This window comes from Mesoplodon densirostris, chromosome 7, assembly GCF_025265405.1.
Source record: "Mesoplodon densirostris isolate mMesDen1 chromosome 7, mMesDen1 primary haplotype, whole genome shotgun sequence".
NCBI classification, from domain to species: Eukaryota; Metazoa; Chordata; class Mammalia; order Artiodactyla; family Ziphiidae; genus Mesoplodon; species Mesoplodon densirostris.
Genome location: NC_082667.1, coordinates 93,155,297 through 93,181,010, shown reverse-complemented (window position 1 = coordinate 93,181,010; position 25,714 = coordinate 93,155,297). Strand labels below are relative to the sequence as shown.

The 25,714-nt window shown below is 33.2% G+C and overlaps 1 protein-coding gene across 1 annotated transcript in view; it reads right to left on the bottom strand.

Annotated features, from left to right (window-relative positions):
• CNTN5 (contactin 5) overlaps positions 1-25,714 on the bottom strand; it is a 586,668-nt gene that overhangs the window by 287,264 nt on the left and 273,690 nt on the right. Inside the window, exons 9-11 of the mRNA XM_060105234.1 lie at positions 22,083-22,219; positions 19,808-19,937; positions 17,575-17,725 (exon numbers count right to left, since the gene is read on the bottom strand). Of these exons, the coding sequence (XP_059961217.1) occupies positions 17,575-17,725; positions 19,808-19,937; positions 22,083-22,219 (418 nt within the window). The remainder of the gene's footprint in view (positions 1-17,574; positions 17,726-19,807; positions 19,938-22,082; positions 22,220-25,714) is intronic.

Here is a 25,714-nt window from a genome sequence, read left to right as displayed (position 1 = left end):
CAGTCTTATTCCACACACATGATTTATATAGATATAACAGCTCTAATATCGTATGCCAACCTCTAAATTTTTAAAACAATTTCATAATAGTATTTAAAACCAGATAGGGACAGTTTGGAGAGCAAAGCTATATCAAAGTATTTAGTTAAAATGATTTACCTGTGGGGTTTAAACAGCATTAAGTGGTTTGTGAAAAGTGTTCTGATTTGTGCTTAATATGGATGGTGCTTAAAAGTCTGGGCACCGGAAAGTTACACCCCTAGAGACACATTCACCAGGAAAACACAGGCCTTAAATACAGCTGGTGTTTGCTTCCAAGACTGCTTTTCTGAATATTAGCATTTAAACCACCCACAGAAGTTTTGCTGATGCTTCACTGGGTAAATGAGGTAGAGATGGGAAAGCTCACACCTTAGGGCTGCCACTTTTAATCCAGTGATAGTCATGTAAACTGGGTTGACTAGAGAATCAGACTTTAATCTAACATAAAAGAAGCTATCTTGGAAATGCAACTCCATTTAGTTAATTTTCTTAAATTAAAAACACAAAGGGAACTGACCGTTCTTCTTATAAATTCCTAATATAATTCCATGCTATTTTAATTTTACCATTTAAGAGAGAAGCCTCAGATCTTTATGTGAATAAAATAGTCATATACTATCACTTCCTTTATTATAATGTCTTTCTTCAAAGAAATTTAGAGTATTATATGATGCTGTCTCCTCTAATCCTCATAATATCCTTAATAGTTTAGCTTGAAATATTACCATCTTCACTCACATTTGAGAGGCTGGGTCATGGAGACAAAAGGTAAGACTGCAGAGGATTTGGGCTCCTCTGTTTTTCCAACAGATTTATTTAAAGGTATTGATTAGTTTCCATACTGTGCAGAGCACCATTCTAGACCCTGAGGTTACTGAATAAAAAACCACCACAGTCACTGCCTCCCAGAGATTCTATTCCAGGGAGGGAGACAGATAACTATAGAGTACATAAAATAAACAAACAAGATTATTTCAGATTGTGATAAGTGATTTGAAGAGCACAAGATGAGGTGAAATGAGAGGGATAATTGATATGGAGGTTCTATTAAAGATAGAGGGTGAAGAATGCTTCTGAGAAGGTAACATTCAACCCAAGACTTAGATATACATAAGGACACAACAGTGCTAACACCCTGGGGCAATAGTGTTTCAAACTGAGGAAATAGGAGGTGCCTTACCCTGAGACAGGAATAAGTAGTATGTGCACAGACCAGGAAGAAGGACTGTGGAACTGGAATTTTTTGAGTAAGAGGAAGGGGAGTAATGAGATGTGGAGAAAGAAGAAGGCAGCAGTCAGCTCATATAGGGTCTCACATGACATGGTATGAAGTTTTAATTGTATTCTAAATAGAGGAGGGAGCATTGGAAAGTTTTAAAAAGTAAACTGACGTGATTCAAGTTATATTTTATTTTATTTTATTTATTTTATTTTTTTTTTTTGCGGTATGCGGGCCTCTCACTGTTGTGGCCTCCCCCGTTGCGGAGCACAGGCTCCGGACGCGCAGGCTCAGCGGCCATGGCTCACGGGCCCAGCCGCTCTGCGGCATATGGGATCCTCCCAGACCGGGGCACGAACCCGTATCCCCTGCATCGGCAGGCGGACTCAACCACTTGCGCCACCAGGGAGGCCCTCAAGTTATATTTTAAATGATAACTCTAGTTGCTGGGTAGAGGACAAATGTAGGACAAATGTAGATAAAGAGAAGCCAGTTCAGAGGCTATTGAGAGGGTAGGCTAGACAACATAGTGTGGATTTTGTGCATTGCTGGGGAGATAAAACTACTTTGAGCAGTTCAGAAGATTTTATTTCTGTAGCATGAAATGATTAATGACTGAGCACAGAAGTAAATAAAAAATAGGTGATATATTAAAGACAAAATAAATGAATCCATTTTCATTCATATGTTTAAAGATAATATTCAAAGGTAAAATGTGAATATTCACTCCTTCCCAGAAGCTAATGATAATGCCTGCCCTCCTTGACATGACCATTATTGCTGTCATTAATGATATTGATAGTAAGGCAAATGGTTGCTATTTACTGAGAATCTTCCAGTGTTAGACACAGCTTAAGAAGAAAAACAAATAAAAGGAATCCAAATTAGAAAAGAAGAAGTAGGACTGTCACTGTTTGCAGATGACATGGTACTATACATAGAAAATCCTAAAAATACTACCAGAAAATTACTAGAGCTTATCAATAAATTCAGTAATATTGCAGGATACAAGATTAATATACAGAAATTTGTTGCATTTCTATACACTAACAATGAACTCTCAGAAAGAGAAATTAAGGAAACAATCCCATTTAACATCACATCAAAAAGAATAAAATACCTAGGAATAAATCTACCTACGGAGACAAAAGACCTGTACTCTGAAAACTAGAAGATACTGATAAAAGAAATTGAAGATGAAACAGATGGAAAGATATACCATGTTCTTGCACTGAAAGAATCAATATTGTTAAAATGACCATACTAACCAAGGCAATCTATAGATTCAATGCAATCCCTATCTAATTACCAATAGTATTTTTCACAGAACTAGAACCAAAAATTTTAAAATTAGTATGGCAACACAAAAGACCCTGAATATCCAAAATAATCATGAGAAAGAAGAATGGACTTGAAGGAATCATGTTCCCTGACTTCAGACTATACTATAAAGCTACTGTAACAAAACAGTATGGCACTAACACCATATATATATATATATATATATATATATATATATATATATATATATATATATATAGAGAGAGAGAGAGAGAGAGAGAGAGAGAGAGAGAGAGAGAGAGAGAGATCAATGGAACAGGATAGAAAGCCCAGAAATAAACCCATGCACCTATGGTCAATTAATCTACCACAAAGGAGATAAGAATATACAGTGGAGAAAAGACAGTCTCTTCAATAAATGGTGCTGGGAAAACTGAACAGATTCATGTAAAAGAATAAATTAGAACATTCTCTAATACCATATACAAAAATAAACTCAAAAAAGAATTAAAGACCCAAATGTAAGACTGAATACTATAAAACTCCTAGTGGAAAACATAGGCAGAACACTCTTTGACATAAACTGCAGCAGTATTTTTTTGGATCTGTCTCCTAGAGTAATGCAAACAAGAACAAAAATAAACAAATGGGACCTAATTAAACTTAAAAGCTTTTGCACAGCAAAGGAAACCAAAAACAAAACAGAAGACCCTCAGAATGGGTGAAAATATTTACAAAAAATGCAACTGACAAGGGATTAATTTCCAAAATATTCAAACAGCTCATACAGCTCAATATCAAAAAACCAAACAACCCAATCAAAAAATGGGCAGAAGAACTAAATAGATAATTCTCCAAAGAAGACATATAGATGGCCAACAGGCAAATGAAAAAATGTTCATCATTGCTAATTACTAGAGAAATGAAAGTCAAAACTGCAATGAAATATCACCTCACACCAGCCAGAATGGCCATCATTAAAAAGTCTACAAATAATTAATGCTGGGGAGGGTGTGGAGAAAGGGAGCCCTCCTACATGGTTGGTGGGAATGTAAATTGGTGCAGCCATTATGGAAAACAGTATGGAGTTTCCCTAAAAAACTAAAAGTAGAATTGTTATATGATCCACCAATCCCACTCCTGGGCATATATCTGGAAAAGATGAAAAGTCTAAGTCGAAAATATACATGCACTCCAATATTCATAGCAGCACTATTTACAATAGCCAAGACATGGAAGTAACTTAAATGCTCATTGACAGATGAATGGATAAAGAAGAGATGTGATATGTATGTATGGGTATACACACACACACACACACACACACACACACACACACACAAATGGAATATTGCTCAGCCATAAAAAAGAATGAAATGCCATTTGCAGCAACATGGATGGACCTAGATATTATCATACTAAGTGAAGTCAGTGAGACAAAAAAAGACAAATATTATATGATATCACTTATATGTGGAACCTTAAAAAGTGATACTAATGAACTTTACAAAACAGAAATAGAATCACAGACATAGAAAACAAACTTATGCTTACCAAGGGGGAAAGGAGGTAGGGATAAACTGGAAGTTTGAGATTACCAGATATACACTACTGTATATAAAATATACAAAAAACAAGGACCTACTATATAGCATAGAGAACTATATTCAATTTCTTGTAATAACCTATAATGAAAAAGAATCAGAAAAAAAGCATATATGTATGGAAAATTGAATCAATTTGTTGTACACCTGAAACTAACACAACATTGTAAATTAACTATACTTTAATAATAAAAAAGTCAATATGCAAAATCTTAGAGTCTCACAAAAATCTGAGTTAATTATCATTGGCTTCACTTTACAAATGAGAAAACTGAGACTTAGAAAGATAATTAGGCAAGCTCAGTATATGTGAGATGGTATTTCTTTATTAAGTGCTTAAGAGCATAAGTGGGGCTGGGGTTTCTAAATGTGAAGCCTGTCACCACTGACCCCATACTAACTGTTTGACTTGTCAAATTATTTCACGCTTGTAGAGCTCAATTTCTGTGTCTGTAAAATGGGAAGGATTCAAAAGCCAACCTTGTGGGAGTGAATGAGCTAATATAGGTAATGCTTTCACATATTCCTGTCCTGCTCTAAGCCCATAATAAATGTTATCAATTATTATTATTGTTCAATTCACACAGCTAGCAAGTGGTGATGTTCACTTCTCTTTTTTTTTCCCAATAATGATTAAATCATCAAAAAATGAGTATATGAAAAAATTGGGGTACAACCAAACATCTAACAAGTAAATAAGTAATTTTTTTCATGTTTAATTTACTTACCAAGAACTATCATGAAATGTGAGACCGAGGATTTCCTAAATACTATTTCAATACTTTAAATTTTTTTTAATTGAATTTTATAATGTACAGGTCAACCAGTATCTTATAATAGATGTTAAAAGAAAAGCTTAAGAATATGCATATACAGCCAGCCCTCTCTATCTTCTGGCACATAGCTAGAAGATTGATCAACAGAAGGTTGAGTCCATAGATGTGGAACACAGAGATATGTAGGGCAGACTGTACAAGCCATTTTATATAAGGGTCTTGAGCATCCATGCAGAGGGTTCTGAAAGCAATGACCTTCCGATACCCTGAGAAAACTGTGTACAAAATGATCCATTCCAGCAGAGAAACCAGTTGTACCAAAAAAAAAAAAATTATAGGTAAACCCTAAATATTTTATATATTTTTCTCAAAAAACACAAACAATATAGTCAGATCTATACTCAGGCATTCTCACATTGTCTGCTCTTATTCCATTTCTACTTGTTCATACGCACATCCCACAACACATAGAAAACATCTTTGAAAGAAACAGCATCTATAAAGTATTAAGCAACATAGCTTGGTACACAATGGGTGTTTAGTAAATCCCTGTTATTAGTAATTTCAGTCCAATGACACTGCTGGTGCACACAGTGATGAAGAGTACAAAAATATCTAAATTGCTATGGGAAAATCCCAAACTCAAGCCACTTGTCTCTGTAACTGCTTTGCACGGAATCTTAAAAAGGAGTTTCTTTCAAAAAAGCCTTTGAGAATATGACACTTAAAATGCTCCTCTGGCATCAGAAAAGAGGGAATAAGCAATAAGCTTCTAGAATACTGGGTCCTGGGTGTACTATATTTTTGAAAAAGTTATCAGGTATAGATAAATTAAATCATATATTTTAACTAAATATAAATTTTAAAATTAGAACATTACTAATCCCAGAAGCATGCTGTTTGTCCCTCCCTGAACAATTCCAAAGCCTCCCATTCAAAAGTAACTTCTTTGATGCCATTGTAAATTTCTCACTCTTTTTGTTTTGTTGTATAGAAATGCAAATTTATTTATGTTTTGTATTGAGAAACCTAGTTAACTCTCTAAGCAATTAAAATAATTTTCCTATATATTATTTTGAGCTTTCTTTGTGTACAATTAAGTATTTTGCCAATAATGAAAGCTTTACTTTCATTACTTTCTATTTCCTTTTTACTTTCCATTTCTCATACTTTTTCTTCTCTTCCCTTGCTGGCTGGGACCTCTAATAAAATGCTGAATTTGGCTATAGCAGAAACTCTTGTCTATTTCCCAGTCTCAAAGGGGATGCTTCTAATATTTTGCTATTCTTAGTTTATTGATTGAATGATTGATACCTTCAGAGGTTTAGAATGTCCCCGCACCTCCCCTCCAGGTGCTAGAGACTTTTTAAAATCATAAACAGGTATATTTCATCAAATGCTTTCTCTGCTCTATTGAGATGACATTAAGATTTTTCTTGTTTAATGCTTAATGTGGTAAATTGTATAAATTGATTTTCTCATGCTAAATTAACTTGGTTTCCTATGTGAAACCCAAATTGGTCATGTAGTATCATTTTTAGATTCTATTGTTTTATATTTGCAAATATTTTGTTTAGAATTTTTAAATCTGTGCTCATGAGAGGGCTTGGTTTGTAATTTTACTTCTCATACTCTCTTTGTCAGCTTCAGTTAGGTTGTTTTCCTTCTTTTCTATACTGTAAAACAACTGTGTAAGATTGGAATCATTTATTCTTTGTTTGGTAGAACTTTTAAGTAAAAGTATCTGGGCCTGGAGTTTGAGTGTGGTGGGAGGGGTGAAGGTTTTTAACGATTAATATAATAATTAGTTGACTATTTGGATTTTCCAATTTTTCTTGAGTCAGTTTGGGAAATTATGTTTTATCTCTCCTTTTCATTTAAGCATACAACTTTGTTGACATTCAATTATTCCTCATATTCTTACTATGTTTTCAATTTGTCTGCAAAATTTGTGCTTATGTTTTCATTTTTTCTCTTAAATTTTTTTATGTCTTCTCTCATGTTCTTGATCACTAGGGATGTGCCAATTTTCTTAGACTGTTGAAAGGACCAATATTTGGTCAACCGTTAAATTATGTTTGATATTTGTTTGCAGTTTAATTAATTTTTTGCTTTTATTAATTCCTTGTTACTTTCTGTAAGTTTAGTTTCATGTTCTTTTCCTAAATTCTTAAGATAGACACTTAACTCTTTCATTTTCAGCTTTCTCCTTTTCTAATATAAGCCTTTAAGATATAAATTTTCCTCTAAGTTCTGAAATACAAGGAATATATGTTAAATTCACCTACTGCGATTCACCTATTTTTTTTCTTATAAATTGGTTAATTTTTATTTTGCATATTTTGAAGCAGTTATAAGAGATGTACAGACTTTAAATTGTTTGCTTGATCAATTTAAGCTTTTTTTATATAATGACCATCTTTATTTTTCTTCTTTTATAGTCTATTTTTATGATATGGATGGAGTTAAGTTTTTGGAGGGGTTAGTATTTAATTGATAAATCTTTTCCTACTCTTTAACTTCCAGCTTTCCTATTTCCTTATGCTTTAAGCATATCTCTTGTAAACATATGATTAACAGATTTTTATTTTAGTTCAATATTTCTAGTCATTCCTGATGTTTGAGTGTATTTTACTAATTTATTTCATACTTCCTATTTGTCCCTCATTTGTCATATGTGTGTGTGTGTGTGTGTATGTGTGTGTGTATATATATATTCATTCTCCTCTGTTCATCGATTAGTTAATATTTTCATTATATTTATTTCCTCAACTAGTTTGGAAACAGCACACTTAATTTCAATCCTCTTATTCATTGTACTAAAAATTTAGACACACTTAAACTTAGCAAATTCTAAAATTAATAAATATATTTACCTGTTTCCAAATAATTCAAGTATCTTGGAACACTTTAACTCCAAATACCCTCTCATGTTATGTCTTTTGAGTTTTTGATTTTTTTTCTTATTTTTTAACATTAAAAAGTATTATTTTTTTATGGCAATATAAAACAAAAATTGCCTACATATGGGTACTTTCATTACCTTTAATTCTTTGTTGTACCTTAAGTGTCTGGGTTCACTTCATGTTGGGGTTGACCTTAACTACATTCTTACATTGAATTCTTCAGGCTGCCCAGGCCCTATATCTTAGGGTTTCTTACTGGTAATTACAAAATCTCAGTGAAAGACCACCTCCCTCCATTCAGAACTCAGACACAAGATATGATTTTCCTTGTGATTTTTCCAAGTGGGTTGATTAATATTAAAGTCAGTTTTACTCTGCATGGGTAGCCACTTGTGAGCCAGTCTTATAGGGGGCATGCTGTGGGCTTTGTCTTCCCCCTTGTCCCAGCAACACATAAAAACTAAGGTCAGTAAATGCCCTTGAGATAAAAGCCAGTTTTGGCACATGAGTCCAGGGTAAGCTCAGATCCTGGCCTTTGCATTTCCTCCTGACAGTCTTGTCAGCTCAGTGATAAAATCAAGATATTTAAATAATATTTATTTACATATTTTATATTTGTCATCGTTTTATCTTTTTTCTTTTGGGAAGATTAGTGTAATATTTCGGACATATTTTTTCTGTTATAGAAAACTTAAATTTAGTTTAAAAAACTGTATAATAAAAGTAAGTATTCCCAAATAGATGTGAGCTTAGTCTTTTAAAAACTACCCTTTGGCTACTAAATTAAGCATAGACTCAATTTGTCTTTCCAAGTTCTCATCAATTTGTCCTTAGCTATTCAATCTTTCCTGCTTATTTACATTTTTACACATAATCTATTCCTTGGCCAAATAATAGTATTTATTTTTCACAAAAGTGTGCTGGATTCATGATTTTTTTTTTTTTTTTTTTTTTTTTGCAAATTCTAAACTCTTTGTAAAATACATTCTACCTCTATGTGTCAAATCCTATTTCAGGACTATTTCAAATGGCGGTTCATCCAAGTTTTCCCTCATCTTCCATACAGATTTAATTTTCTCCTTTTCTTAAATCACAAAAGTTTTTTTTTACAGAATGGAATATACCAAGAAATGGTTTGGCTCCAATGAGAATTGGACTTTCTTTCTGACTCTGTAACTTGCTATGTGTGTGGCCTTAGGCAATCTCTCTGTGACTCAATCACCTTATTTAAAATGAGGTTGATTTATGTCCCTTACAATGGTACCTTATTTTGAGGATTGATATTAAGTACTGTCTAGATAAAAGAACCAATTCTCAATAAAAGGTATTTATTTTTATTGTTGTCTTAATTATCCTGTTAATATTACCTAAATAGTATCTATTAAGGATCCTGTGTTAATAATCCTATGTTATTATTACCTTAAATATCCTGTTTTATAATTATCTATGAGTTAGTTTTATTGCCCTTTAAACAGGTGCCACCTTGAGGGTTGAGATTCTGTCTTACTTGTTTTGGTATGAACTGGCATAGTGTCTTACATTCAGTATATGTTGAATAAAGTTTTGTTTTCACTGAAATAAATTGAATTAAACAGAACAATTTGGCATTAGGGAAAGAAGTGGAGCTCTTATTTACAACTGAAAAGAGAGAAAAACAAAAATAAATTGGTACCCTGAAACCTCTAGATACAACTAAAAACATAGTGTTCATCTTATATTTTTCTACCTATCATCTATTTATCTATCTATCAATCTATTCATCTATCTATCTAACCTTATCTGATAAATAACTCTGTTATTTGAGCAAAGAGAAGCAAACATGCTAATGATTACATGTGTGTATGTTATCTTTTACAGAAATGATCTGCAGGTTGTTTTTCATTGTTGTCAAGGTTATTGTGTCTATGCCCTAATTAGTAAGCAGCCCACTAATTCCCATTATGAGTCAACCATAGTTAAATTAGATGCTGATTTATGCAAAAACTGAACAGAAGTGACTCTGTAACTCTCAGAGGAAGCTACAAATGTCCATGATAAAATACTTTTTTTTCTAAACATCCCCAGAATCGTTTCTTTTCACTATTTTATATTCACTGAAGAGTCACTTGGTGAGATAGTAGGATCAGTCAGTAGTATGTACTTAGATGCTTGAATTCCCAAGTATTTTAGATGTTGTTTGTATTAAGGACAAATTAAGCTGAACACTGTAGTCTGGGGGGCTTTTGGAAAAGAAAAGCCTTTAAGCAATTAATGATTTGTTCAAGTTGTGCCTATGTGGAGAGCATAACTAAGCAACTTGTACAGCAATTTATAGTAACTGGGGTAAATGAACCATATTTAGAAGTAGAATTTATGAACTATTTGTTAAACTAGTAATTAGCTAGAGATGTAAAGCCACAAACTGGAGGTGTTCATAGCACAACAGAGCCAGAATTATTTTGTTGTCATTTGCAGCATAAATTAACTGACTTCTTCAGTGTTACCTCCTCTTGGGAACTGAGGCATTTTTTGTTATATTTAACACATTTTTAAAAAGTGGAAATGAAACAAACTGATGGTGAGATCATGAAAAAATGCGTGAAGACCTTTGAAGAGGAACATTTAGATTTTCCATGACCTTAAATTTGGGAAATTTTAGGAAAAAATAATTTGAAGCTTTTTTACATGCATGTTTTGTCTTTAAATGAATGTCATTAATTTGAATATTCATGTCATTATTATATTATCTAAACATACTTTTGAAAATGGAATCATCTGAAAATGTGAGAATTCTTTTGATCTTCCATTCCCATTCAACTATTTGACGTAGTGTGAGCACGTTGTTACTCAATAAGTTTGAATAATTTGGGGTGATTCATTGCCTGAGGAAGACCAAGTTTAGAAACATTGGGTATCCCTCAAAATAAGGGAGATCTACAATGGGAAAAATATTCGAGCACAGCCCAGAAGCATCACAATAATGGTATCTTTAGAATTATTTTTTCTATACCACTTGATCAATTGATCAATGTGCCACTGAAACTAAAGAACAAATAATATTTCTTATAACTGGATTGTCAATCAATACCTATGTGGTCTAGTTTATCATAAGGTAAGATGGAGAAAGAAAAAAATAAAAGCAAGGTGAAATTTTGACCACTGTGTCTCTTGGTTTTTAGTTTGGCTCCATGGCTTTTGTTGGAAGGAAAATTAGATTCAAATTTAGTTATTTATTTGGAGGATTTTCTGAATATTTGTCAGTGTGTGTGTGTGTGAAAACTGCCTATGACGTTGTTCATGCAGCTTTTGAGTATAGACAGGGAAGGTGAATCAGAATTATCAGAAACATCATGGACACTAAGAAGGTATTCAATCACTATTCTCCATGTAGATTGTCACTGCTAGACAATCTGACTATTAAAGATTGTCAGAGAATCATTGACTAGCATCAGACTGATTTTTAAAGCTCAGCTTTATGATGGATGACCTTGAACAAGTCATTTAATCTCTTTAAGTTTCAAAATTGGTATATTAGAGATGACAATATCTAAATCAGAGGGTTGTGAATTGGCACATGTTGGGAACTAAATTAAAAGTTAGAAGTTGAGTTACATCATTTATCTAACTTCCTACTAACTACAGCTTCTTGATTATTGTATCTGCTTGAGCATTTCCAATGGTAAGAAAGCATAAGAAGAGAGTTCTGTCTTTTGAGTTAGGGTTTCAATTGTTATTGAGGTTGACCAGCATGCTACAAGGAAGGGGAGGAGAGAGAAGGGAAAAGTTTGTGTAAAGTTTACAAGGTGAGAAAATGAATAACCTGCTTTGGGGAATTATGAGAGTTCAGAGTAATTAAATATAAAATACTTTGGAGGGTGGAAGGCGGTTAGTGGAATACTCCCTTTTGATTTCTTATATTGATTTATTTGTAGTTTCAGGGACCTAGGTTTTAATAGCCCTTGAGCATTTCTTAATTGAGCCCATTTTTACTTAAAGGCATGATTCCTCCTAGAGGCCAAAAATTTGTTCATATACATTGGTTAATTTCCAATGCTCCTATGGTTTTGCATTTTTTCCTCTTTAGTGTTTTGCTAACATTTTAAAGAGAAGTTTAATTAGGCAGAACCTTCTGCAGTTAGCTTTTGAAACCAGGAAGTCAGCATCCTAACCCCTCCATAATGAATGTAAGGCCATTTCCTCCTCATCCCCTTAAGCTTGGTGGGCCTCTGGAACAGCAATTCACAGTCCCTGATAAACATAGTAGATAAAACATTGTAGATTGCAAGCAGTTCACACATATTAAAACTTATGAAATCAGCTATCAACCTTCTCTTCCCTTAGATAAATGTTATTTTATTTTATTTCCTTTGAAAGCATAGATTTTAATTAATAAAGGAAGTCAACTGATATATTCTTGATATATGAATGCTCATTTCCTCTCATTATACATTTCTTAGACCCTGAAAAAATCAAGATACCTAGGGTCTATATTGTTTTATGTTCTTAATATGTAAAAGACATTGTCACAGAGGAAACAACGAAACAGCTTGTTCATTAGCAGACACAGCATGTGGATGGAAATAAAGGGACAGAAACAAGACCTTAATTATACCCATGAATTCCTCTTTTTCCTTAGGAAATGAAAGAAGACCCTGTTTTCCCCTCAGTAACAGTGTCCTTCAGGGCTTGTGCTAAGAATATATTTTTCCATATGTCTGTGAGTCAATATGTGAGCCTGATCATTGTTGCCTAATAAACACAACATGAATTCCCACTAGAAGTCAACTAATGGGCACTCCAAGTGCGATTTTCTCTGCGTGTTAAATGAGTAAGTTGGAAACTTCGCCGTTCTGAAGCTCCTTTGGTGAGGAGGGGATTATTACAAGGGATTTTGGACAAGTCTTTCCTTAGATTATAGACCCATAAAAGAAAAATTACGCTATAATACTGCCCCTCCATAGGATATTTTTTTATATTTTGGGATGCAGGGTTTCTTCAGCACCCATCTGAATTATAGTCTATTATCTCTGTAAGTGGTACCCACCACTGCTGTCTAGAAATAAAAATTGGTACTTATTCCAATAATTGTCAATAATTTTTAAAACATGTATGGCATATTCTATGCATTGCAATAACAGTTTATATATGTGCAGATGAAAAGGAAACAAAACAAATCGTGCCTTTACCAAAAGCTATGTATTCTTCATTTCAGCCAAAATTGTCTTTGTCCACAAAAAGTACAGGAAATGAACAAGGAATAATGTAAGCTTAATATTTGTGCACTGCTGGAGTGCCTCTGGGTGATTATATTTTAACAAAAGTTAATGGCCAAGTAATGGAAATAATGAGCTGAAGTGAAAATCTAATATGAGGTTGATGAGCAGAACATTCCGAATGAAAGTATACTAGAGGAGAATATCCCCATGGACTGTTTCATGTCTTAGTACTCCTGGAGCAAATTCCTTTTAGTATGAAAATGGACATGATTGATAAAGGAACTTAAGTGGATATGTGCTGGTGATCTTTAAAAGAAATGGGGCAAAACCAAGAGATTTCTTAAAAGAAAAATAATAAATATAGTTTTAAAATCTTTTTCTCTATTTCCATTAACTCCCCATGTATATTTATCTATATGTATATTCACATGGCCCTAAATACTGATCATGGAACAAGGAACTATTCCACCTGCTAGTTCAGAAATTATCTCAATGATACTGAACTAGGAGTAGGTAAGATTGGTGAGAATGGCCACACCAAGAATAGATGCCAAGAAGTGGAGGTTTGGGGTGTGATGGACAAAGAATGTCAATTTAGGGACTCAGATTAACAAATTTGTCACATGGAAGGCCCAAAAGACTCCTTTAATGCCAGATAATAACTTAGTTCAGGTATGTTTCCCTTAATTGGTAGAGAAAGGATAGGAAAGTGTTAAAGTTTTTCAGAACTATTGATAACAAAAAATTGAGACCAGTATGCAAAGATTCAAAGGCTCAAATGATACCATCATCATCACCGACACCACCACTGTCAACTTCAGCAGCAACAACTTCATCACCATGGTAACATTCATTGAGCACTTACTAAATGCCATACGCCAGCCAATGTATTTTACACACAAAATTTCATTTATTTTTCAGAACCCAACAAGGTTACTCTTTTAGATTCCAATTTTATAAGTAAGAAAACTAAGTAACTTGTTGAAAACTCATAGTCTTCCTGTTTTACACACTGGGTTCTGTTACCCACAATGTTAAAGTGCTCTGTAAATTATAAATGTTACAGACTTATGAGTAATCATCATCATTATTAATAATAATATGATTTAATGTTTGAACAACAGTTCATACTGATCATTTTCTGATATAAACAACTCATTCTGTAATATAAACAAAAAAATGACTAAAAGCAAATCTCAAACTCTAATATAATCAATTTTCTTACATACTTTAGATGTATCATTTAGGGCCAAATGAATGAAATATTTTGTAACGTATAATCAGACAACTTATTAATCATATTTCTTCTAAAATTCATGTTGTGTTCTAGTTATTCCTTACTAAATTTTAAACTTTAGAATAATGGTTTCTGTATTTCTTTAGTGAAACAGATAAATTCAAAAAAGTCTGCACTTTGAAGTATCCCTCCCAAAACAAACAAAATGAAACTGAATTTGGGAACATTCCATGAAAATGTGGCAGAAAAGGTAAGCTAATAAATTGTTTGACACTGTATTGATAAAACAAATGACTGACTATTAACCTCCAGTTGTTATAACATTGCATTTACAGTTTAGAGTTAAATTGAAATTAATGCTATATTTAAATTCACCTTTTTGAGTTTCTGACATGTTTTCAGATGATTAGGTAACATTTTTTCTGCAATTAGAAAGCTTTTATTACATTTTTATGCTATTGCTCTGGACACAATTTTATGCTTTGGGATATGTTTCTCACACTTAAATGTTCTTCTTATGATATATTATTACTTTAAAACCTTTTACCCAATGTAATACTAGTCTTTATTTGCCCATGTAGGAAAATGCCATTTGCTGTTTCAATCTTTAATTTGGAAAGACTCCAAATAACTGTGAAGATTATGAATGAAGGGCAAAGCTATTCGTTTAACATTTTTTTCCCAGTTGTATGTTGCATGAGTGGGGGACATACTTGATGAAGATAACATGAATGGTGAATATACTTATATTACAACAAAATAAACTATGATTTGAATCTGTAGCCCCATGTGAACTACATATGACCCAAAGTTTTCAAAGCCTTAACAGTTTTCTAACATCTCCCTTTCCACTTAAGCTTATATTTACAATTCTTACAAATGGTTGAGGTGCTTTGTAACAGAGACAAACGATCTAAAATATATGTAAGAAAATAAGTTGTCATGTGTAACTGAGATGCTATTTTAAAGAATGTATAATACATATAATTAAAATCTTAAGTTTCAAGTTTCCATTCATATTTTTAGAATGTACAGTTGTCCAAATATCTATGTGTGTCTTCTTATACTACTTTGTGGAATTCTTTCTATTGTTAATTAAATCTTAGCCTCTTATTTTAATATTTGAACATTTATTTTTTTATACCCAACTAGATTTTATTTTTTATGAAACCTGAAGTCTCAGTGTGGTAGTAAACTGTACACAACTAAAAATTATATTTTGCAAGTGGTCCTGTCAATTTTTAAGAATAAAAATGCCCTTTTGGGACTTCCCTGGTGGCCCAGTGGTTAAGACTCTGTGCTTCCACTGCATGGGGCATGGGTTGAATCCTTGGTCAGGGAACTAAGATCTTGCATGTCATGCAGATGTGGCCAAAAAAAATATAAAAATGAACTATTACCTTTGATCTTTGTTATTAAATTAAACCAGTTTACCAACCTATTATGATATAAACATATCAGGGTAACACAATGTTAAGTAATTGTGTCCAAATCTTCCTTTTACTTAAACAAAAACACCTTCCAGCCTTTTTCCTAAATAGCACTTTGACCAGAAATATTTAGATCTGGAAAAATTGAGTGATGTGAGTTTGAAGCCATTGTATTTGTCTCACTAACCCAAGGGGTTAGCAGTGAATAGAAAAGTGAGCAAGAAAAATGGAAAATTCACAAACTATACTTTTTAAATTCTGGCAAATAAAAAGGTTATTATGTTCATATCTGTTGTAATAGAAAACCCATAATCCCGTTCCTCTCTCAGTACTTTTGCTTTGACAAAAGAGATGCTACATTTTTAAACTCAATGTGATGTCTATGAATAGTTGATGAGGAACATTATATGGTGAACTGAAATAAATAAGACAAGGCTCACATGCCATCCACAAACATAAAACAAAGTAATGCATTTCAAATGGAATGGCTTGTACTAATATGGCATATATATTTTGATGATATGAAAAATTTTAATACATTCAGAAAAAATGATAACCAAGCAATGTAAATATGTTCTTACTGGTATTTGATGAATTAATTTTCTTCTGCTTTAATGAAAGATTTGTGTTAGTTTTTTTTTCATATTTCTGAGCAATAATCCAAAAAACTTCAATTCGACCATATATAATTCAACCAAATGCAATTCAACGAAATGCAACGCTGATCTCACAGTGTGTGATTTGCTGCCCAACACTACCCCCACTAAGAAAGAGAAAATATTTTCAAAACAAAATGTCCATTATGACCCATGTCAATTCTAGGTTATCACCTTTTCCAGGCAGTGTAGGTTCTTGGGCCTGGATGGAATCCAATCATTCATAAATTATTTCATCAGAGACAAGCAATTTAAAACAATGTTTCTCAGAATTGAATGGGAAAAATATATATATTTTCTAAAGAAATTTTTCAAGTATTTCAAAATATTCCAAAATTACTTAAAGAATTGCTTAAATGGACCCCTAATGCTGGCTTAAATTATTTTAGCTATATGTTTACAGACAGCCAAACATAAAACAAAACATAAACTCCTTATCTTTATAGATCAAATGAAAAACAAAAATGTAAAACAACATACACAACATTATTTTAACAGAATGGAGGATAATATTATGCCAAAGTTAAAACACCACATGATAATGATTGGTAAAGCATGGGACTTTCAAATTTCCCATATATAGACTGTCATGCAACTATTTGATTCTCTCATCACTTTTCCCCATTTGTATTCCTGTGGTATCCTTTGGCTTTACATACCAAAGACAAACCTTTATACGTTAAATAGTTTTCTGAACATTTCTCATTTGCCTGTGGCAATTGAAATAATTCTATAGTATTTTGCATCAGTGTGATTGAAAACAAAAATGCAAACTTCGGCACAAATTTCACTTGGAAGTATTCTGTCATAAAGTGATGATCCAGAAGATCCATGGTATATTTATATTATTTTAAATATTAACATGGAAATGAAAACCCGATCTCTAAAAATTATCATAGATAACTTGTGGATCCTCAAATCTTCAGATGCAAATGAAAGCCAAAAATTACTAACTTAATGAAAGTGCTTGCTTTCTTCATAACCTGGTGAAATTCCCAACGGGTGCTGAAACACCACTGAAGCAAAGAAGTCTGGCTATATTGAGGTATAACATTTTTCTTTATAACTTTATAACTTGATTTTTTTTAATCATTATGTAGACAAAACCATAGTTCAGTCATTTCATGACATATATCTCACAATTATGGCAAGACATATACTGTGTTTGTATCATCTGCATTCAAAAAGTCTGATATTAAGAGTTTGAATTATGAAATAGACTTCTAACCTTTTATTCTCTCTAACTGCTTTTTCTCCCTTCTTCCAAGTGATGGTTGGTTTTGGAGAGCCTTGGGGTTTGCACTCTATGATGACTTCTTGGCCTTTAGTAATAATTATTGTTTTCTTCAGTTGATTCAGTGTAAAAGTGGGAGCTGAAGCTGTGAAAAAGTAAAAGGTTAGTTCTACCACAGGCAATGACAATAACCTCTAATGGATGATTCACCAAGATTTGGCAACTTTATCTTTGGAATGCATTTCTAATAAAATCATAGGATATCTACACATGTAAAAGGCACTAACTTGAAATTTAATTTATTATTATTTAGTAGCTATCTTATTGGCTTTTCTTTCCATCAGCAGGTGATAGTTCCATACAATTGTGGGGCCCAGAGACAAAGGCTGTTTCAAAGAATGAGATGCTTTAATTATGATTATCAACTTTAATTGTGAAAGACTAATGAGCACTTTGGACAAAAGGTGAAGGGGCTGGACACAGAAGTCTATATTTTGGGCTTCCTTTGGAAAAATGGAGGTTATCTGCATAGAAGGCAATCCTGTGTAGCCCATTTCCTATCTATGAGTCTCAATGCATATTTTATTTTAATAGTATACAAAATTAAATGTAGTTTTGAAAGAAATATATTTTTAAGAAATTGAATTATTTAAATTTCAATTAAAATTTTATTTCATTGTTTGCAATTATTCATCTAGGCCTGATCATTTTAAGACAGTTTTGATTAAACTTCCCAGGAAATTCCAGTAGGTAGCTGTGGTTGAGAATGCTGGACTAAAACAACACATGACAGAGAGACAAAAACAAACAAACAAAAAAGTCACCTTTGAATCTAAAAGAGAAACTGGAAATATGTATACAAGTTTACTGTATCTGAGACATTTATTTATGCCAATATGACAATTTTATGAATGTTTCATAAGTTTTTTATGTCCATCACATATCAGTATAATGCATGGCACACAACAGTAAAAGATGCAACACACACAAAAAAGGTACAAATTGAGATGGATTAAAAAGTTGAAAGAAAAGTTAAGGAATTTATAGGAAGATTGCAGGTGATATTTTTGGTTGCCTACTGGGAATATACCTTATTAAACATAATTTTGAAAATATGTCTAGTGAATGAGAAAGGGACACATTTGAGAGTGTTTCTGGATAAAATATTAACTAGGTGAAAGCTGAATCAGCTTTTTAATTCAGAAATGTTGGAGTATGAGCTGACAGGAAAGTACATTAATATTTGATTGGTTAGTATGTACGACATTGAAACGTGGACTCCTATATCTATTTTGGATGGATTTGTGATAATGTGAAGAAATTTCAAATGTAAACATTCATTATTCAATTTGATTTATGGTTTTGATTTATCACACAGCTGATATGTGAATGGTGCATTTTCAGATTCCAGAGATCTTGGGTGTTTCTGTTAATGTTGTGCTTTGGGTCAGTGGAAAGTACAAAGCACACTTAGGTTCCTGTTCACGTTTGGGAGATGGTGCATTAAGATCATCTATGTCTCTCTCTTTGTATTATAATCATCCCAGAACAAAAGCTTAGAAAATCATGAGAGTGGGAAAAAGTAAAATCCATTCCAGAAACTGAACCATGCTCAATCTGGGTAGCTTATCCCCCTGGACTGAATTTTTCTTGTAGTAAAGAGTGAAGTAGTGTTAGTGTTGTGGTTATATTCTCAAGAGTGTATAACACTAGGAGCTTGCTGTCCTGGCTTCAGAAGGGCTTTCATCAACCTGGAAGGGTGACAATGGTTGATGACCCTTCAAGAGAGGGCGATTTACTTAGGAGTCCCACCTTGCAGGAGCCACATACCTACTGGTAGGTAGGAGCTGCTTGGGAGAACATTAAGCACTGCTGTGTTGAAAACATACATTCTGATTCCCTACACTTAAAGCATTCTTCCTTGAAAGTTAACATACTTTTCTTACATGATTTCTTTTAATGCCATAGAAAAGACATATTGCATAAACCTCTTAGGATTAAAACTAAAATTAGAGAAAATCTTATAGAAAGTTATGGGACAAACTGTACACCATGTATACTTGTCTCCTCAAGCTTAAAAAAATACATATAAGCAAGACATAGTATTTCTTTTCAAACCATAAAATAGGTTTTTACGATCACATCATAAACCTTCAGTACAGTAAGAATTAGAGCATGAAAAGCAGCAACATTTTTTTTCCTCTTTATTAACTTAGAAATTGCATACCTAGAATCTTCAGCTCAGCACTCCCATAAATGGCTCCATATTTATTTTCAGCCAAACACTGATACATTCCAGCATCTGATTGATTCACATTGTGGATCATCAATACTCCATTAAACATCTCAATCCTACTCTGTAATGGAATTAAAAAAATAGATACAGAAAGTGAACAAATCATAGAGATTTTACAGTTATGCTCTCCTAGATCAAGACAAAAAGCCTCTGATTAATGCAATTGAACATTATTTGACAACTTAGGAACACAAATCTTCTGTTCATTATTCTAATATAATATCTTTATGTAAAATACAACTATTTCTCAGTCAGAAACGAAATTATAACTATATTTTCCTGTAGTTATACTTATGAGTTTTACTTTTGGTTATGTTTTTAAAATAAGCTGCTTTTGTTTGGTATGCTAGTTAAGCTTATGAAATAAAATCAGCTGATACTGCTTTTATTTGAATTCATTTTACAGAGGAGAAACAGGAGTTCAAATGGTAGAAGGATCGAGACTGTATATACATGGGATCAAGGTTAAATATAGACCAGGTAATCACAAGATCTCTTTACTATATTAATCCGGTCAGAAATTTGCCTTTTCTCTCACTTCCCAACACAGTAACACACACACACACACAAAAACTGCCCTGCAACTGGATTCTGTACAGAACTATTGGTCAGAAAATGTAAACTGATCAGATGAAACAATACAGGAGACAGAGGATTGAGCATGAGCAAACTGAGGTAAACTGAGGCCAAGAACACATTTGAAAAGCAAATTTTAAATTTAAAATGCCGTTAAACAACCAGATGTCTTATCTACTTAATGTCAAACAAATCATTATTTTAATTTTAGTGAGCAGTGCTTTGATTATCTATCAACGAAGATGCCAAGAAATTTGACATCATTTTAAAAATTAACCCATTCACTTAACAGACTATTATCTGCCAGTGGAATTCACTTTACTTGGGTGTGGGAGTTGAAAATACAACTAGCACAGATCCCATCTCAACGTTTACCTGATATCCCAGAGAATTAGAGAGAGACAGGCAATGAACAAGTATCTCAGGATTCCCACTCTCTCCCCCTCAGTTTTCCTTAACAACTCTATTGTTCTTTGTATTTGTGTCTGTCTTTCTGCGTAACTGTGTTCTGTTTTGGACTAACTGGTTTTAGAATAAGGGAATATTGGAGGTGGATGGGACTGTGGGGATGATCTGATCCAATCTCTTCATTTTACAAAAGAGCAAATCAAAGCCCAAACAGGCAAATGTCAGATGAGATCCTTTGGTAATGGCAGGACCTGGGCAGAAGCTGTGTTTGGAATTTCAAACTTTCTCTCTCTTTTGTCTATAAATAGTGAACTATTCCCCTTTTGCCCTCCTTCCTGGAAAGGGCACAACAAGGGAAAGAGTTGAAATTATAACAATTATTCTTATTTTAAATAGTAATAGATTTATTATCAAATTCAGTAGGTATTAAGTTGTTTTGAGGACACGGGGAGGAGGAAGTTTAAGCTGCAACGAAGTGAAAGAGTGGCATGGACATATATACACTACCAAATGTAAAACAGATAGCTAGTGGGAAGCAACCGCATAGCACAGGGAGATCAGCTCCGTGTTTTTTGACCACCTAGAGCGGTGGGATAGGGAGGGTGGGAGGTAGACACAAGAAGGAGGATATATGGGGATATATGTAAATGTATAGCTGATTCACTTTGTTATACAGCAGAAACTAACACACCATTGTAAAGCAATTATACTCCAATAAAGATGTTAAAAAATAAAAAGTAAAATAAAAGCATGTAATAGATTTACTAAAAATAAATTTGTCAGTATGTAGTAGGATGTTGTGAAGAACGTGCCCAGGACACAGAAGACTAGGATTCTCTTCCAATCTCATCTCTTACTAGATATATGATCTTGGGCAAGTCACTTTACTTCTTGGAGATAACGCCATTATCTGCAAAGTGACAGCAATAAACTAGATGAGGTCTAAAAGTCTGCTGGAAATGGCAATACATCTATGATAATCACTTATATTTTTGAATGAATTTATAGGATAGAATAAAATTTAAAGAAGTGATATATTACTCAAAAAAGGAATGAGGCAATTAAAATAAAAAGAAAATCTTGTTTATATATGTTATTTTTCTTATTCCAAATATAAGGGATACTTAAGAAATGGCTTTCAATAAGACTAAAGGAAGATAGCTTGTCCTTTGTGAAATCCTTCTAAAATTACACTGGAACAGGCTAAGATTACCAACAGTACCTGAAGCAAGAGGGGTACTCCATTCTTCAGCCAACGGTATGTGGGTCTGGGCTTTCCAGTAGCCTTACATTCCCATCGGAGAGGGCTCCCGCTGTCTAACTGAGTATCATTCAGTTTTGCTACCCAGTGTGGGTATGCTGTAAGAGTTTAAGCATTAAATAAGGGTGATATCATTTCTCAAATACTTCACCAAGCTCAAGATTCATATGGAATATTCACAGATTCTTATGCATTAACTATTGGTGTTTGGAAGAAACACAGCATTACATTACACACAGCACTCTATTTCCTGTGTAAAAAAATATAGCAGTTATAATGTTCTGATAATCTAAGTGAAGCAAATCTTGTTGTTTTACCCACTTTGTAGTAAGTGGCTAGACTCTCCCCATGGAGAGCACTGGAACTTGTTTAGTAAGAAGGCTTAGAGGTATCATTTCTTCCAAATACTAAAGCAGCTTTAGCATGGATTGAAGTAATAAAACATGTGAGTTTACTGAATAACTGCTCTGCTTTTTTTCTTTTCTGATAGAACCTGAATAGCTTTGGAAAAAATAATTTGTAAATTAAAATTTAATTTGCTATAAAATTGTTCTATATTTATTAGCATTCTAGTGCATTATAAATATATACATAAAAATATAAGCTTTCAAAATTACAACAGAGAAAAATTTCTTTATCAGAAAGATAACATTGCAATTGTATGAAATCTGTAAGATATGGTTAAAGTGTCTTTCCTCCATTGTCAAATATTTTTTTAAGTTTGTACCTCTTAATCTCCCTCATCTATTTCTTTCATTCCTCCACCCATCTCCCCTCTGGCAACCACCTGTTTGTTCTCTGTACCTATGACTCTGTTTCTGTTTTATGTCTGTTCATTTATTTTGTTTTTTGGATTACACATATAAGTGAAATCATATGCTACTTGTCTTTCTATGATGTATTTACCTTAGCATAATACCCTCTAGGTCTACCCTTGTTGTTGCAGATGGCAAGATTTCATTCTTTTTTTTTAGGCTGAGTATTAGTCCATTATATATACATATATATAATCTCACATCATTTTTATCCATTAATCTATAAATGAGTACTTAGATTGCTTCCATATCTTGGCTATTGTAAATAATGCTGCAATAAACATAGGGGTGCATATTTATTTTCCAATTATTGTTTTCATTTCTTTGAATAAATACCCAGGAGTAGAATTGTTGAATCATGCGGTAGTTTTATTTTTAAATTTTTTGAGGAACCTCCATACCGTTTTCCACAGTGGATACACCAATTTATATTCCCACCAACAGTGCATGAGGGTTCCCTTTTCTCCACATCTTTACCAACAATTATTTGTTGTTTTTTGATAATAGCCACTCTGAGAGGTCTGAGGTGATGCTCATTGTTGGTTTGATTTGCAATTCCCCGATGACTAGAGATGTTGAACATCTTTTCATGTGCCTGTTGGCTATATGCACATCTTCTTTGAAAAAATGTCTATTCAGGTCCTCTGCCCATTTTTTTATCTGGGTTGTTTGTTTTTTTGATGTTGAGTTGTATGAGTTCTTTGCATATTTTGGTTTATAACTCCTTATCAGCTGTATAATTTGCAAATATCCTACTCAGTTGGCAGCCTTTTTGATAGTTTCCTTTACTGTGCAAAGGCATTTTAGTTTGATATAGTTTTTTTTTTTTTTTTTTTTCGGTACGCAGGCCTCTCACTGTTGTGGCCTCTCCTGTTGCGGAGCACAGGTTCCGGAAACGCAGGCTCAGCGGCCATGGCTCACGGGCCTAGCCACTCCGTGGCATGTGGGATCTTCCCGGAACAGGGCACGAACCCCTGTCCCCTGCATCGGCAGGCAGACTCTCAACCACTGCACCACCAGGGAAGCCCAATTTAGTTCCATTTTAAAAATTGCTTTTGTTTCCCTTGCCTGAAGAGACTGATCCAAAAAGATATTGCTAAGACTTATGTCAAATATCATACTGTCACTGTTTTCTTCTAGGAGTTTTATGGTTTCAGGTCTTACATTTACGTCTTTAATTAATTTTGATTTTATTTTTGTGTAAGGGGTGAGAAAATAGTCCAATTGGACTCTTTCTCATGTGGCTGTCCAATTTTTCCAACACCCTTTATTGAAGAGGATTTTTTTTCCTCATTTTATATTCTTGACTCCTTTGTCATAGATTAATTGACCATGTACATGTGGGTTCACTTCTGGGATCTCTATTCTTTTCCATTGATCTAGGTGTGTGTTTCTGTGCCAGTACTGTAGGGTTTTGATTACTGGAGCTTTGTAGTATAGTTTGAAATCAAGGATTGTGATACTGCCAGCTTGGTTCTTCTTTCTCAAGATTGATTTTGCTGTTTGGGGTCTTTTGTGTTTTCATACACATTTTAGAATTATTTTTTCTAGTTCCGTAAAAAAATGCCTTTGATATTTTGATAGGAGTTGCATTGAATCTGTAGATTGCCTTGGGTAATAAGTTCATTTTAACAATATTAATTCTTTCAAACTTTGAGCATGTTATACTTTTCCATTTGTTTGTGTTGTGTTCAATTTCTTTCATCAGTGTCTTATAATGTTCCAAGTATAGGTTTTTACATCCTTAGTTAGATTTATTCCTAGGTATTTGACTCTTTTTGATGTGATGATAAATGGGATTGTTTTCATAATTTTTCTTTCTGAGAGTTTGCAGTTAGTTTTTATTTAGAAATGCAACAGATTTCCGTATATTAATTTTGTATCTTGCAATTTTATTGAATTCATTGATAAGTTGTAACAGTTTTGGAGTGGTGTCTTTAGGATTTTATCTATAAATTATCCTGTCTTTTGCAAAGTTTTACTTCTTTTCCAATTTGGATTTCTTTTATTTCTTTTTATTTTCTGATTGCTGTGGCTAGGACTTCCAACACTATTTTGAATAAAAATGCCAAGAGTAGACATCGTTGTCCTGTTCCCGATCTGACAGAAAATACTTTTAGCTTTCCACATTGAGTATGGTGTTAGTTGTGGGATTGTCATATATAGCCTTTATCATGTTGAGGTATGTTCCCTCTATACCCATTTTGTTGAGTTTTCATCATAAATTTATGCTGAGTTTTGTCAAAAGCTTTTTCTATTGAGATGATCATTTGAGTTGTATTGTTCAATTTGTTAAGGCGGTATATCATATTGATTGATTTGTGGATGTTGAACCATCCTTGCATCCCTGGGGTAAGTCCCAGTGGATCATAGTGTATGATCCTTTTAATGTATTGTTGAATTCAATTTGTTAATTTTTTGTTGACAATATGTAAACCTATGTTCATCAATGATATTAGCCTAAAATTTTGTGTGTGTTTGTGATATCTTTGTCTGGTTTTGGTATCAGGGTGATATTGGCCTTGAAGAATGAATGCAGAAGCATTTCTTTCTGCAAATTTTTGGAATAGTTTGAGAAGTATAGATGTTAACTCTTCTTTAAATTTTTGATAGACTTCACATGTGAGGCCATCTGGTACTGGACTTTTGTTTTCTGGAAGCTTTCTTTTTTTTTTTTTTAATTGTTGATTCAGTTTCATTACTGGAAATTTGTCTGTTCATATTTTCTATTTCTTCCTGATTCATTCTTGGGAGATTGTACATTTCCAGAAATTTATC